Source organism: Myotis davidii, unplaced genomic scaffold, assembly GCF_000327345.1.
Source record: "Myotis davidii unplaced genomic scaffold, ASM32734v1 scaffold815, whole genome shotgun sequence".
Lineage (NCBI taxonomy): Eukaryota > Metazoa > Chordata > Mammalia > Chiroptera > Vespertilionidae > Myotis > Myotis davidii.
The window spans coordinates 374,546-389,915 of record NW_006288179.1 but is presented as its reverse complement, the minus strand read 5'-3'; the positions used below and the strand labels follow the sequence as shown (position 1 = coordinate 389,915).

Genomic DNA, 15,370 nt, shown 5'->3' with positions numbered 1-15,370 from the left:
GTTTAGCAACAAACCCTATAGAAATATCTGTTTCTGACCCCGTCCTCTGATTGTCAAACAGCAAACGTTCTCAAAATCATAAAATACTCATTTGGCATTAATTAAGCAACTCCTACATGCCAGTTGCTATGCTGACATTGGGGAAACAACAACAAATAAGACCTGGTCCCTGCTCTTAAAAGCTCATGATCTATGGAAAGAGACGCATGTAAATAGGGTGGTCAGGGCATGGCTTCAGGGTGCTCTGGGTGCAAGGAGGACACCTGATACAAGCTGAATAGGCAATGGGAGAGCAGTAGGGAAGACTTGCTGGAGGAGGCGATGCCTGAACAGACTCTAGAAGGATAATGGGTGCGAGAGAGGTGGATAGTGGTGTCAAGGAGTCATAGGATTCATCCTTCAGCTTTATGAAGTCCAAAAGGTCTAGTTCGTGGGTCAGAGACCTCACTGTGAATCTGACAAAACAATCAGCCCTATCCCTGGCAAAATGCCCCTGTATAATTATAGCACAATTTTTCCGGGCCCATAGACTGTTTCAGTCCCATACACAAATCCTCTAAACATTCATGAACCCCAAGTTAAGGATTCTTTCAAGAGAATTATACTCTCTATGCCACAGGAGCCCTCAGAGATCATCTAACCCAACCCCTCATTTCATCAACAAGGAGACCAAGGCCCAGAGAAGATAGAGAACTTGTCCAGGACCACACAGCCAGAGGGCTGGGGCAGTGGAAATCAGAGGGGAGGGAAAGCACGTTCACCTCCCATCTGCATTTTTTTCTTTCCCTCAGGGATATTTCCAGGCTGGCACCTCAGCTACGTGAATGTGAAGGACATCGCCCGTGACGAGATCTTCTCCTTCCAATGTGACTGCTGGCTCTCCAAGACTGAGGGGGATGGACAGACAGTCCGCGACTTTGCCTGTGCCAACAACGAGATCCACGATGAGCTGGAGGAGACCAGTACGTGGGGATCCCAGTGGGCTCAGCTGGCTGTGATGCTTGGGCTGGATCTTCAGCTAAATGAGAATTAGCTTAGGAGGGAGGTGGGAAATGGTGTTGACAAATCTAAAGAAGAGACTCTTACAGCTGGAGGGGAATCAGCTGCCCAATGAAGGAAATACTGTTGGGGAAGTATTGGGGAGGTACATAAGTAAACCCCTATATGTTGTTTGGTGACCCTCAAGCAGCCAAGATACTGGTACCAGATCATGGCTCTGAATCTCATGGACTAATTAGGTAGAGGGAAAACCCACTGGGGACAAGCTCACCCTGCCCTGAGGGCTGGGCAAGGAAGTTTGGCGAGAAGCTCTCTCTGTTTTATTTTTATTCTAGAGGCCTGGTCCTTTGGCCTGTCCAGTGATCAGGGCCAGTCAGGGCTGTCTCGCCCAGTCCAGGGGGAGGGACTGCAGGAGGTTGGCCAGCCGTGGGAGGTTGGCTGTGGGAGTGCACTGACTACCTATGTTGAGCATCTGTCCCCTGGTGGTCAGTGCATGTCATAGAAACCAGTCGACAGGTTGTAACGGTCACTTAGGCTTCTATATGTATAGATCATGGACTCCTTCCCATTGATGCCAGTAGCAATAGCTGCCAAATCAAGACTTCCTGGAAACAGAATGTGTGGGTGTGTGGGTGTGTGGGTGTGTGGGTCGCGGGGGTGGAGGTAGGGAGGGAACCAGCATCTCCACCAGCTGCTTTCTCTTTGGTCCCTTCCTCAGGAGATTTTAAAGGCAAAGAGTAATTACTTCATAAGGTGGGATGGCCATCAGGGAGGTGTTTCTTCAATACACTTAGTGTTTGGGTTTAACAGAGCAAAAAAAGGCTCATCAAGGTAGAGCCCAGTGTAAAGAAAAGATTTTCCAACCTTAGTTATTAAGGTAACACTAGCTATAGAACAGATAAACTCCAAAACTCAGTGGTTTAACACAACAAAATGTATTTTTCACTCAGGTAATAGTCCCGTGTTGGTGTTTGGCAGGAAGTCTTTCTTCCACACACTGTGATTCAGGGATCCAAGCTCTTCTCATCTGTGTCTCTGCCATTTTCAACATGTGGCTCTCACATTTCTAGCAGAAGGGAAAAGAGAAGACTTACTTTCCTACCTTCTCTAACACATTGACTTATTGTACTTTCTGTTGGTGAGAATTAGTCGTGTGGCTCCACGTTGATGCAAGGGCACCTGGGAAATGTAGTCCTTGGCTGGACAGCCCTTCCTGGCAAACACTACACTGAGGAAGGGAAACATGGATCTTTGGTGGGAAGCGCCTACCTATCTCTGTCACGCCATCCAAACTATCGAATGACGAGATTAGTTGCTTTGAGAGGTATTGAGCACTGATGTTCCTAGGAGCATCCAAACGAGGGCCAACCTCCCATTTGTCAAGTTATCTGTATGAAGATTCCTGCACTAATTTAGAGGGTGGACTCCCAGCTTCTGTAATTGCACTTAATGAGGTGTTGCTGGGTGCTTGGTTTTCATTTAGATGCTATGAGTGGTGCACACTGCTCTGTGACCCCTAGTTGATTTGCATCAACCTTTGTACAGTGTCCCTGCACAACTATAAGTCAGGGACAGAATCACTCATGTCTGCAGCCCTCTGCAGCTCTGTGGGCTTTGGGACCTAACAGGTGTGCAGTTAGTTAAGTGCTCAGTGAATGGAAGAAGGTTCAGTCCTTTTCTTTAGAGCTTTACAATCCCGTTAGAAGGAGAAACTTAAGCCCCTTACGCGATAGGAACACTTAAGCCCCTCGCACAGTGCCAAGGTGAGCAATAGAGACTCCTCAGGCTATTGGTGTTCAGGGCAGGAGAGATTTGTGAGGCTTGGAGCAGAATCTCTGAGTCTCCCTCACACATGTCCTGCTTGACAGCTGCTAAGACCTGCGGGATTTGGGTTGGCAGGGAGATTGCAAAGGGTAGGCAGCACGTGTGTTAGTTCTGGAAGGATGTGTATGAACTGGAGAGGGGAAGGCCAGGGCCCAGGGCCCAGGAGACACCTCGTAAAGATCGGTGTCTTTACAAGGAGCCCGCAGAGGACAGAGTGGCATCCACTTACACTGCCCATCAGGGGACAGACAGCCACACCTCTGTCCTCAGATGGAAGCTCATCCCGAGGGGAACAAGGATGCAGCTGAAGCCAAACAGCCATCTCTCAGCTCCCTTCGTTTAACCATTTGGCAAATGCTTATTGAGCACCTACTAAGTGCCACAGCCTATTCTGAGTCCTGGGGACACATCAATGAATAAAACAGAGACCCTGCCCTTGTGGCACTTACATTCGGTGCCTGTGACTCAGGGGCACCTCTGGGCACTGGGCTTGTGATAACAAACACCCTCTGGTACTTGAACGGGGCTTCATATGCGGAAAGCACTCCCTACCCATGTTGCCCTTAGGTCCTCGCAGCCCCCCTCCCTCCCCGCGAGCCAGTGCACACCTCTCCCTCACGGGTAAGGGAAACAAAAGTCCACAGAGGTCAAGTGACTTTCCTAAGGCCCATGGGTAGCGACTAGCACCCAGGTGACCTGATTCCTAGCCCAGGACTCTGAACCACCACAGGAGGTCTTGTCAGCATTGAGCCTGGCTGGCACTCCAGACTGATCGATTGCCCCACATCTTTTATCCTGCTGCTCCCTGCCTTCACCTCCAATTCTTGTTAGCAGTTCTGGAAGCTGCTCCCAGCCCTCTGCAAGCATGTGCCTCTGCATTTGATCTAATGTTCAGCTGAAGCTGAAAACCACTGGCAATCTTTAAATAATACTGAGGCCCAGGTCCTACCCCCTGAGATTCCATTGTAATGGATACAGAGTAAGGCCTGGATAGTAGGATCACATGCTCATATGTGCACATACATGCACATGAGAATTCACACACACCTGGGAGGGCAAATAAGGTCTCCCAGGCTGGGACATCCTCCAGCAGGACCCATGCTTCCCTCTTTACAGCTGCCATTTTCCATTCCCCCTCTTGTGGGGCCCTTAGGCCTGGGCAGTCAGCCCAAAAACAGTCTGGTGATGGCCAGCTGCCCAGGGATAGGCAACTCACTGCTTCACCAGGCGGCTCTGTTAGAAAACCCATCTTCATAGTCATGCTCTTGAAGCGTCCATCCTTTGGCAGTCCCAGTGAGGTCAAACAGAAAACTTCAGGAGTGGCCAGGACTCTTGGTTGTACATGTCTGAACCCCAACACTAAGCTAGATCCAGCCAAAGGGGTGTGTACTGGTTCCCAGAGCTTGGAAGTCTGAGGTGGGGCTGTCTTGAAGCTGTGATTTCAGTGTCCCCAGTGGTTTCAGTGTCTCCGAACCCCCTTTCTTCTCAATGGTTTCTTTCTCAGCATTGTGGGAAGATGGCTGCTGGCCACCCCAACCCCATAGCCTTCTAGCTCAATAGCCTCCATGGAAGGGAAGAGAGTATTGCCCAGAGGAAGATTCTGACTGGCAGAAGGGGCCTCTCCACCCCATCTACACCATGTAGGAGCTCCCCAGAGTAGAGAATGTTCCTGGCGACGTGAGGTAGAGAAGGTGATAGGAAGCTGGAAGTTCCAGGTGCCTACTGGAATCCCAGTGTCCTGCCCTGGCACTCCTCCACAGCATCACTCCCTGCAGGTCTTGCCTCAAGACAGACACCTGTTCATTCAGCAGCTGCTCACGTGACATGGTATTGGCTCCTCTCAATGTATTCTGGATTGCTTGTCCATCTGCCTCTGCAGATGCCAGGCCCAGAGCACACGCAAGATGTAAAGGGTGGTCTGCCCGCCTCTCCTATCCGGCCACTTGAACCACACTCATGCCTCCTGAGCTCAGGGTGGCTTTGCTGGTGGGCCTTCATGCTGGTGACTCACATGGTGGCTCCCTTTCTCCATCTGGGCTTGTTCTGTGGGTCTGCTGGCCCTGTGGTAAGCCTTAGATTGACCCCTACTGGACTGGGCTCACCCCTGCTACCTGCTCGCTCTTTCAGGTCCCCCACCCTCTTCTGTCTCCTCTGTTTCCTCCCAGCAGCCTATCAACAAAGTTGAGAGTCAGGTCTCCACATTTTATCAAGCCCCTGATGACTTGGGAAAGAGGGCAAGGTACAAATATGTTGAATGAAACTTCCTCTCAGAAGACCATTGACGTGACCAGCAACATTTGTTTCTACCTAAATGTCCTCGCTTACACGTCTTACCTCTGTCCCTTACCCTCAGGACCCTCAGAAAGGAATGTGTTACAGTCCACATTCCTCCATCTGCATCATTTCTCACATCTCCTCCTTGAGGTCATTGCAGTGAGCATGGAGGTTCCTTGAGCTCCCTGCTCCAAACCATTTCCTTACCAATGCCAGGATCCACTTTGAACTCATAGGCATTTGGTTTGCAGAACACACCTCCCCTTCTAATGGGAAAAAAAATGTTGGGAGAAGTGGGACCACTCTCCGCCCTGTCAGGGTTCTAGTCCCTGACAGTGACTCAGCAATTTTACAATCTCTCTGTCCTAGGCTGGGCTCTGTGGGCCCCACCCTTTTCCAGGGGTTAAGCGCTCTCTGGATGTCTCTTCCTGTTGTGGACTACCTGAGTCTTTGCTCAGATTCATCCTGTCTGTCTCAGGCAGCAGAGATTCTCCCTGGGAAAAGTCACAAAGGCAGAAATGTTGCTGAGGGCCTGGAATGGACATTACCCTGAGCACCAGGCATGGCCATCCCTTCGCTTAATTGTCTTCATCACGTCTCTGAGATAAAGGCACAGAAATAGAGCTATCTCCTTTGGATTCAGAATCCCCAAATCCTCACCAATTAATTTACTGCAGTAAGAGATTCATGCATAGGGACACTCCGAACAGAGATTTATTGTGTCTGTCTGTGTGCCTGCTCCATCCCTGGCCTTGATCCTGGGGATCAGGTCTGGATCATGTGGACTTCAAGCCCCTGCCACACCCCTCAGCATCTTCTCATGCTTCTCCCTCTGCCCAGAAGATTCCTCCACTTTCTGCTGATCATAGTCATGGCTCTTCTTCAAGCCCAAGGTGAAATGCCACCTCCTTCACAAAGAGTCCTGTGATTAGCCCAATCATTCATTCATTTGCTCATCAAATATTTGCTGAATGCCTGTGTGCTGGGCGCTGTTCTGGGCATGTGGGGCCCATCAGTGAGCACAATGAAGACCCTTACCCTCAGGGAGCTTGCATTCAGGTGGGAGGGGGGATTCAATAAACAATAAAGTAATAAGTAAATAACATAGCATGTTAGAAGGTACTAGTTGATGGGGACACAAGAGAATAATAGGTAAAGCAAGCCAGGAGCGCTGCGGGGGAATCAGGTTGCAATTTTAGATGTGGTGGTTGGGCAGACCGCAGGTGGTAACATTTGAATAAGAAACAGAAGCTGGTGAAGGAGTGAGCCAAACCGATATGGGTGGGCGGGGGAGTGGTGCAGACAGAGGGAGTGGTGCAGACAGAGCTCTAAGGCAGCAGCCCGCCTCAGTACTCTGGGGACAGCTCAGAGGGAGGCGGAGTGGTTGGAGTGAGCCAGGGAGAAAGTTCTAGGTGCTGAGAGAACTAACAGGGAGGCAGGTTTTCCCTTGGGCCCTTTCTCACAGGGCTCCCACATTCTATCCTATGGTATAATCTGTGCCTGTGTGTCTGGGGCTAGAGATTGTATTCCAGTGTCACCCAGAGTCCAGCCCAGTACTGACAAATGGAATGAATGCAGACAAGCTTGAGGGAAGTGCGGGAGCGGGAGCGGGGCGGGGCCCGGGGGGAGGGGGCTGTGACTGAGCTGAAACGGGAGTGAAAACTGAGACAAGATGGGAGTGGGACTGCTTGCTGGAGGGGGTTGAGGTGATCCTAGAGTCTTGCCTGCCTGGGGCTTTCCAGACCCTTCCAGTAGTGGGGCCCACTTCTCCTCCCTATTATTTGCCTATGGTCTCACTTTGTGTGTCAGGGAGCCTGGCCCAGCAGCTACCATGTTCCCCAGGCAAAGAGGCTGCTACTATAAATAAAATGGTTGCACCATTCTAGCCCCCCAAATCAGGGCAGGTTCTATTTTTACTGCCTCGATTGTGGCTATTATAACCTGCCCCCCTCCCACCCCAGACTTGGTCTAAGATCAGATGTATGACCTGGAGGTAGCAGCCATCAAACTCCTGCCCTGATGGTGGGCGCTGCTTCCCCTCTACTGACCCTCTCCCACCTTCTCCGCTGCAGCCTACGAGATCGTCATAGAAACGGGCAACGGAGGCGAAACCAGGGAGAACGTCTGGCTCATCTTGGAGGGCAGGAAGAACCGATCCAAAGAGTTTTTCGTGAAAAATTCTTCCAGACAGCGGGCCTTTAGGAAGTAGGAAGAGGGGTGCCCACAGGGGCGTGGGGGTGGGGTGGGTAAGAGAGGGACCCCAAGGATGAACCCCCCTGCTGGGAGTCATAAGCATATTCATGGGCTTAAACTGCAAGTGCTTATTGAGTACCTACTGTGTGCTGACTCCTAGGAATGAAACAGGAGTTTATAAAGGAAAAGCTAGGAGGGGACTGTCATTTAAAGAGAGTCCGCCAGCCTGGCCGGTGTTGCTCAGTGGGTGAATTCAACCTCTGAACCAGGAGGTCACAGTTCAATTCGGGGTCAAGGCATATGCCAGGTTGCAAGCTCGATCCCCACTGTGGGCCATGCAGGAGGCAGCCGATCAATGATTCTCTCTCATTATTGATGTTTCTATATCTCCCTCCCTCACTGAAATCAATAAAAACATATTTTAAAAAAAGAAAAAAATAGAGTCCACCATAAGAGACTAGAACTTAATTGTTCCAGCCACTAAAAAGAAAGGATGATTACATAATGTGATTGAGATGCTAATTATCACTGTACTGGCAAGCATAGTACAATATATGTTATCGAATTAATGTGTTGTACACCTTAAATCTACACAATGTTATATATCAAAGATATGCCATTTTTTTAAAAAAAGTTAACAGAAAGCTACAGCAACAACTAGTTAATTAATTAAACTAATTAATTAATGATTGTGCAACAAGACCCAGAATCACTGCAGACTTTTTTATCCCTTGTCCACACAGACAAGGAACTCACGGTCTAGTTGAAAAGGAGGACTTCCAGCAGTACAATTGCAGAAGGAGCATGGAAGACAGCATGGAATTAAGTTCTGTTTAGAAGGAGGAAGGGAAGGGACAGTCTCTAAGGTTCTTTATAGGAAAACCAAAATTGGGTCTCGTATAAAGGGGCCTCCATTCACAGCTCCCTGTTGGCAGACACAGCCTTGAGAATCTCACCTCCTCCCCACATCAGAGCCGCCTCTGAGCTGCTCAGGTGCCCACTTCATCTCCCCACTCTCTCCAAAATTGCTTCAATAAAGTCTCTTTCTCCCATAATCCACCTGCCTTTTATTTAAACTCCCTCTAGGTCAGGACAAAGTCTGAACTCTGATTGGCACTTACAGACCACAGACTGCTGCATTTCACCTCCTTTCATTTTTTCTTTTTTATTGATTTCAGAGAGGAGAGAGAGAGAGAGACAGAGAGAGACAGAGAGAGACAGAGAGAGAGAAACGTCAATGATGAGAGAGAGAGAATCATTGATCAGCTGCCTCCTGCACACCCCACAATGGAGATTGAGCCTGCAACCTGGGCATGTGCCCTGACTGGGAATTGATTCACTCTCAACCACTGAGCCATGCTGGCCAGGCGTCCCTCACCTCCTTTCCATTGCATTTCCCTCACTGGACCAGCCTGCAGCCAAGCCAGCACTCCCCCCAGAAATGTCTGCACCTCCCCACCCCACTCTTCCCATCCCATGGCTTTGCCAATTTGGGTCCACATCAGAGGACACGTCCCTCCCTCTCTCATCCCATCACCTTCTCTGGCCAACACCCAGGGCCCAGGGCCTCACCTGCTCTCAGCTCCATGCGTCGTTGCCTCCACTGGTACTGGGGCCCTGCAGCAGGTAGGACTTTTTAATGGTGGTGATTGTCTTCTTCCAACCTTAGTCTGAACCCCTCAAGGGATGAAGACCTGATATCAGCTCTTGCCATTCTGTTCCTGTTCCTCAGACCAGAGCCTAGACCAGTGATGGCGAACCTATGACATGCGTGTCAGAGGTGACACACGAACTCATTTTTTTGGTTGATTTTTCTTTGTTAAATGGCATTTAAATATATAAAATAAATATCAAAAATGTAAGTCTTTGTTTTACTATGGTTGCAAATATCAAAAAATTTCTATATGTGACACAGCACCAGAGTTAAGTTAGGGTTTTTCAAAACGCTGACACGCCAAGCTCAAAAGGTTCGCCATCACTGGCCTAGAATACAGTTGGTACTCAATAAATGCTTCCTTCTGTCAGTGGGCACGGGTAGCTCTCATTGGCCACATCTTTATGTCCTGCAGGGGGACCACAGACACATTTGAGTTTGACAGCGTCTACCTGGGGGACCTTGCTGCCATCTGTGTGGGCCACCTTGCCAGGTATGACTGGTTCATCCCCAAGAGAGAGCTGCTCTGGCACGTCAAGACCATCACCATCACCGAGATGGAGTACGGCAACGTGTAAGTGTGTTCCGCCCGCTCTCGCCCCCTGCAGGAGCCTGAGGCTGGGCCATGGGTACGACAGCACAGTCAGGGAGGTGTCACCTCATTCAGGAGGCAGGAAGGGAAGAGGCAGGTGTACTGGACCGAATCTATCTGAACCAGAGGCCCACCCCAGGGGCTGGGGACTAGGCCAGATGCCCTTAGGTGCTAAACCTTTTATCCCATCGATGCTTTGGAAGAACTAACACTGAGCAAGCCAGACAGTGCCAGACAGCAGAGACATTCCTTCTCCCCCCTCCCATCACTGTATAATGACAAAGAAACACAGCTTTGAAGCCTGCCGCCATCCATGTGGGCAGGGCCCTGGGCCAGAGGCAGCCGGGGTAGCACCATACCCACCTGCCTCCCAGGACCCTCAATAAAGAGCTTTGCCTCCCCCAACCAGGGCGTTCCTGGGGACTCAGGCGCTTTTGGAGGATTAAGAGTCTTAGTTTCCCGGGTAACCATCCACAGTTATCAGTGTGTCTAATTAAAACCACGTGACCACGTTGGAAGACAGAAAAGAGCCTGAGGCCGGGGAGGCAGCGAAGACACTGCAAAGGAACCAGGGAGGAGGGAGAGGAAGCTGAGGGTCGTGCTTGCCTCGGGGAGGGTGGGCCTGAGGAGTGAGTGAGAGCCGAGGTCACAGCTTGGGCTGCGGCATCCCCACAAAACTGCTGCTGGCCCCTCAGGACTTGGTGTAGACTTTTGGGGCTGGTCCTGCCCAGGCCACGCCTTTCACGGTAAGCACAGCAGACAGAAGCAGACAGATGCAGGCCTGCGGGACCCAGGCAGGCCCCTCAGCTGCAGGCTCCATCCAGCCTTCAGGAGCCCAAGCTCCTCAAACAATGTCTGTCCATGCTCAACCTGCGGCCTGCAGGCCCTGGGCATCGGCCCCCTCTGACAAGCTCCCGCTTTGGGAACTGGCAGGGAAGGGTCTGACCTCTGGGCTTCTGTCTTACCCGGGTCAGGCTGCCTTACCAAAGTACTTAGGACTGGGCAGCTGCTCCCCGTCTGGAGGCCGGAAGTCCGAGGCCAGGGTGCCAGCGTGATTTGGGTTCTGATGAGGCCTCTCCTCCTGGCTTGCTGAGTCCTCACTTGGCAGAGAAAGGGAGTGAGCCCTGGTGTCTCTTTCTCTTCTTTTAGGGGCGCTAATTCCATCTTGGGGCCCCCACCCTCATGAACTTATCTAAGCCTAATTATCTCCCAGAGGCCCCATCTTCAAACACCACCACACTGGGGATTCGGGCTTCAGCATGTGAGTTTGAGGGGACACAGTTCAGGCCATCGCAGCTTCCCTTGGGGCTACAATGCTCTTGTTGCTCTGCTAGAGAAGGGCAGCTGGGGCGTAGTAGGTCCTGGCGGAGTCGCGGGACATGGCTGCTGGGAGCAGCACAGGGAGGACTTGGAGTTGGGGCAGAGGGCCCTGAAGGTCACTGGCTCACCAGCAAGCCAGGGTCAGCTCAGAGCTCCTCCTGCAGCCAGCGACTGCCTCCCGGCCACAGGGAACACGGCTGCTGCTCTGCTCCTCTGCAAACCCCCAACATAAACACACAAAACGCTGCTTCTTGATACAATAATGAAATAAAATAGTCATCACTGGAGGTAGCTCTAAATGGACACTGTGAATGAGAGGCAGCCAGAGATCTCAGCACCACCCGCACCTTCCAGTCTTGGGAGGAGGAGAAGCGAAGGCCCAGCCCATGAACTTCCCGTCCCACTGTCCTGGGGCTGAGCTGTGGGGTTTCTCATCCAGTGCAAAGAAGCCTCCACTCCCAGGGAAGCCTCTCTTCCTTCACCCTCAAGAGGGTGGCCTTTTGTCCATTTGTCCTCAGGCTGGATGGGGAGGAAGGGATGTCCTCAGGGCAGGGCTCTTCCCAACAGGAAGGGGGTGCTGGGTGTCCAGACACCCAGATGTCAGAGCTACCGTGGGTCAGCTGGGAGGCCTCAGGCAATAACCCATCAGCTCTCTGTGCCTCAGCCTCTTTTGGGAGGCGAGCTGATGCTCTCTAGAGTCAGGAGGCAGAGAAGGATGCAGGGTGCAACCTGGGGCTCTCTGCAGTCCGGCTCCAGCCCAGGGCCGTGTAGGTAGGTCTCAGGCCTGTGTTGCTGCTGGAAGACAGCCTTTCACCCCCAGAAATGTCACTCCGTCCAGAAGGGGGACCGTGCAGGCATGTTTAGTCACTGTGATGATTGGCCTGCCACTGGTCTAGCATGTACTGGCTTGCTGCCATTATAAAAGCCACTACCTAGCCCTGATGTGCTTCCACAGTTCCTTCCCAACCACCACATTCACCGTAATATTTGGTTTCCCATGAATTGCGCGTAAATTTCATCTCAAGCTCTTATGAACATGATCATGTCAAATTTCCATCTCCCAACCTTTCCCAGTTCTGGCTCCTCTGTGGCCATGCGTTCCTTTTGACCAGCTTTTCTCTGTCAGGATTCCGGAGGAAGGACACACAGAGAGGCTTGTGTTTCTTTTTTTCAAGACCAGAAACAGCTTCATTCTCTATCCCAATATCATATGTAATGCATAGTCATTGTAAAAATTCAAATAGCACAAAGAAAGTGTGTAAAAAAAAGTAAAGATTCCCCAAAGCCCTACCTATCCGAGGAGGCCATCATGAGCCTTTGGTGACCGGTTGGTTCTTTCTGGAATTTTCCTAGCATCTCACAGACACACTGTTCCCGGAAGTGTGATCCTAGTCCACATGTTTTTTCATGTATTCAGTTACTTTTGTGTTTGCTATTCTCTGCCCTTGCCTTTACTCTTACTGATGACTACTTCCAGTGGGAACAGCCTGGCTCATGTCCTTCCCCAGCTAGTCTCGACCCCACAAAGCTCTGAGGTCCCGCGGCTTGGTGAGCTTACAATTGTGTCTATTAGAAAACATCTCCTGATAGCTACACCAGGGAAGAGTTTTCAGCCATTAAAAATTATGAATTAAATATGTACCAGATGACTTGGAGCAAGTCCCAGGAAGGACTGTTGAGTGAGGAAAGCAAGATATGGAAAAACACATATTGCCTGATGCCATTTTGTACATGGAACACGGATGTCCCGAGTGTGTGTGTGTGTGTGTGTGTGTGTGTGTGTGTGTGTGGGCAGGGTTGGTGAAATGGAGGGGAATTGGGCAAGATCCACTTGCCATTGTGATGGGTTATCTGAGGTGACCGTGGGATGCTGACATGGAAATGAGGGAGAAAAAAGGAGCTACCGCCAAGCAAAAAGGAAAAGAAAAGGAGTGAATTTAGGAAAACATGCATATGATCACACGATCTGTGCGTTTATATATAATCATGTATATTAGTGAGCATATGCATAAAGAAATACATTTTAAAGGAATTTTCAAACAAAGAATGCAAGTGTCTCCCCCTCTAAGAAAGTGCACTTCTTAACAACAATCCAGATTTTTCCAGATAAACTGGGCGAGAGCTGAACTCTGAGCAGAATAAGAATGTCCTGCGAAGTATCTGTCACTAGCGGGCCCTTCAGTGGCCAGGCAGGCTGGCTGGGGGCCCCAGTTCTGTGTCACCTTGAGCAGTGACTTCTCTTCCCAAAGCCTTAGTTTCCCTCCTGTGAAATGAGGGGATGATGCCTACAACTCAGGGCTGTTGTGGGAGTTAATGACATGCAAGAATGCAAAACCCTGGCATTTAGTAAGTTTGCAGAAAACCAAGTCTTTTTGCTGTTCGGGATTTTCATCTAAAATGGGTTTGATTTTCGCCGTAACCGGGTGGCTCAGTTGGCTGCAGCATCATTCCGGACACCAAAACGTTGTGAGTTTGATTCCCAGTCCGAACACAATACCTAGGTTGCAGGTTCGATCCCAGGTTGAGGCATATATGGGTGGGAAGCAAATGATCAACGTTTCTCTCTCTCTCTTTCTCTCTCTCCCTCTCAAACCAATAAAAGGTATTAAAAAATAAATAAATAAAAATTAATAAGAAAATAAGAGCTAACCTAAAATAATAATAATAATAATAATAATAATAATAATAAGTAGTAATTTGGAGTGGGAAGAATCCATAGCAGTTTAATCAAAGCCTCTAGCATTGCCAATGGGAAAATCAAGGTCTGGGTAGGGGTCAGACCTGCCCACGGTCACACAGGTGGCACTGCTGAGGCAGACTCCAGCCCCCCTTACACCTATGCACTGTTTTTCTGCTGTGCCCTCTGACTTCCTTCTTGGTAATCACTGGATTCATTGCCAAAACTGGGGAGCTGTGGGGTTGGAATGGCATTAGGGAGGGGACCTTTTGGTCCAAGAAGTTGCTCTTGGCCCTGAACTTGCTTCTAATTATGGTGGCTTCTTCAATGGGGGACTTTCTCTTAATCCAAGAACCTTGCAGCCAAGAGCATACACACACACACACACACACACACACACACACACACTTCAACTCAGCCAACTGCGCGGGATTTGGGAGCACATTCTATAGCCATGATTCCACTTGGTTTTGGCTGGGGTAGTCACTCCGAACCCTGCAACTGCCTCTGACAGTGACATCGGGTGAAACATTCATTCCCTTTGAGGGAGTGAGGGGCTCAGCATGGCTGGCGTGGAGTGAGTTTAGAGGAGAAGAGCAGGTGACGGGTGGGGAAGGTCAACAGTGGGAGGAGGGTCAGATCAAGAGGGTCTTGCAGGCCTTTGAAAGGTGGTGATTTTTGCAAAACCTGGGAAGCCATTGGGGGCTTCTGAGCAGAGGAATGGCATTCTTGGGCTTATGTCTCCACGGGGTCACTGGGCTGCTGCGTAGAGAACTGACTGTGGGGAATGAGAAGCAGGGAGATGGGCGGGGAGGCTGATGTGTCCAGGCGGCAGGCAGTGGTGACTTGGACCAACGGACAGCCAGGCAGAGAGTGAACCCTGCCTACTTTTCCAGGGGGCTGGTTCTGGTTCTATGTTACAGAGCAGCTCATTGGGACTGGCTGGTGGATCAGATAGGGAGTGTGAGGGGAAACATAAAAGGAGAATAAAAAAAAAAGACAGCTGGATGGGTGGAGAGCATTCTGGATGTTAAGATAAACAAGACTCAGTCCTCATGCTTTAATGCAGACATTTCCGGCCCAGTATCCTGTCCCTTGGGAAGGAGGCATCTATGGAGCAACAAGGGTCCTGGGAGGGTGTGGGATGGGCTGGTGTCTGCTGAGCTTCCCCTCCCGCCCGCAGGTACTTCTTTAACTGCGACACCCTCATCCCCCTGAAGAGGAAGAAGAAGTACTTCAAGGTATTTGAAGTCACCAAGACGACCGAGAGCTTTGCCAGCAAGGTCCAGAGCCTGGTGCCGGTCAAGTACGAGGTCATCGTGACGACGGGCTACGAGCCCGGGGCGGGCACGGACGCTAACGTCTTCGTGACCATCTTCGGCTCGAACGGGGACACGGGCAAGCGGGAGCTGAAGCGGAAAATGCGCAACCTCTTCGAGCGGGGCAGCACCGACCACTTCTTCCTGGAGACGCTGGACCTGGGCGAGCTGCGCAAGGTGCGCGTGGAGCACGACAGCAGCGGCTACTACTCGGGCTGGCTGGTGGACAAGGTGGAGGTCACCAACACCAGCTCGGGCGTGGCCACCATCTTCAGCTGCGGCCGGTGGCTGGACAAGAAGCGGGGAGACGGGCTCACCTGGCGAGACCTCTTCCCTTCTGTCTGAGGGGCTGGAGGTCTTCCTTCCGGCTTCTCACCCAGCTGCTCCCAACCACACCGGCCTACCCCTCACTGTGGCTTCCGGCAGACTTTCCCCGAAGCCCCCGGGAGCTGGGACTGGGGCCCAGAAGGTGATATGTGCCTCTGTGGGCCAGAACATCGGGGTCCTTCAGGGGACAC

At 51.0% G+C, this 15,370-nt stretch overlaps 1 protein-coding gene across 2 annotated transcripts in view; it reads left to right on the top strand.

Moving 5' to 3' along the window:
- LOXHD1 (lipoxygenase homology domains 1) overlaps positions 1-15,364 on the top strand; it is a 101,430-nt gene extending 86,066 nt beyond the window's left edge. For both annotated transcript variants that reach the window (XM_015561479.1, XM_015561478.1), the window contains 4 exons: positions 792-962; positions 7,170-7,302; positions 9,360-9,518; positions 14,717-15,364. In XM_015561479.1, the coding sequence (XP_015416965.1) occupies positions 792-962; positions 7,170-7,302; positions 9,360-9,518; positions 14,717-15,197 (944 nt within the window). In that variant the 3' untranslated portion in view covers positions 15,198-15,364. The remainder of the gene's footprint in view (positions 1-791; positions 963-7,169; positions 7,303-9,359; positions 9,519-14,716) is intronic.
- The last annotated feature ends 6 nt before the right edge of the window (positions 15,365-15,370 follow it).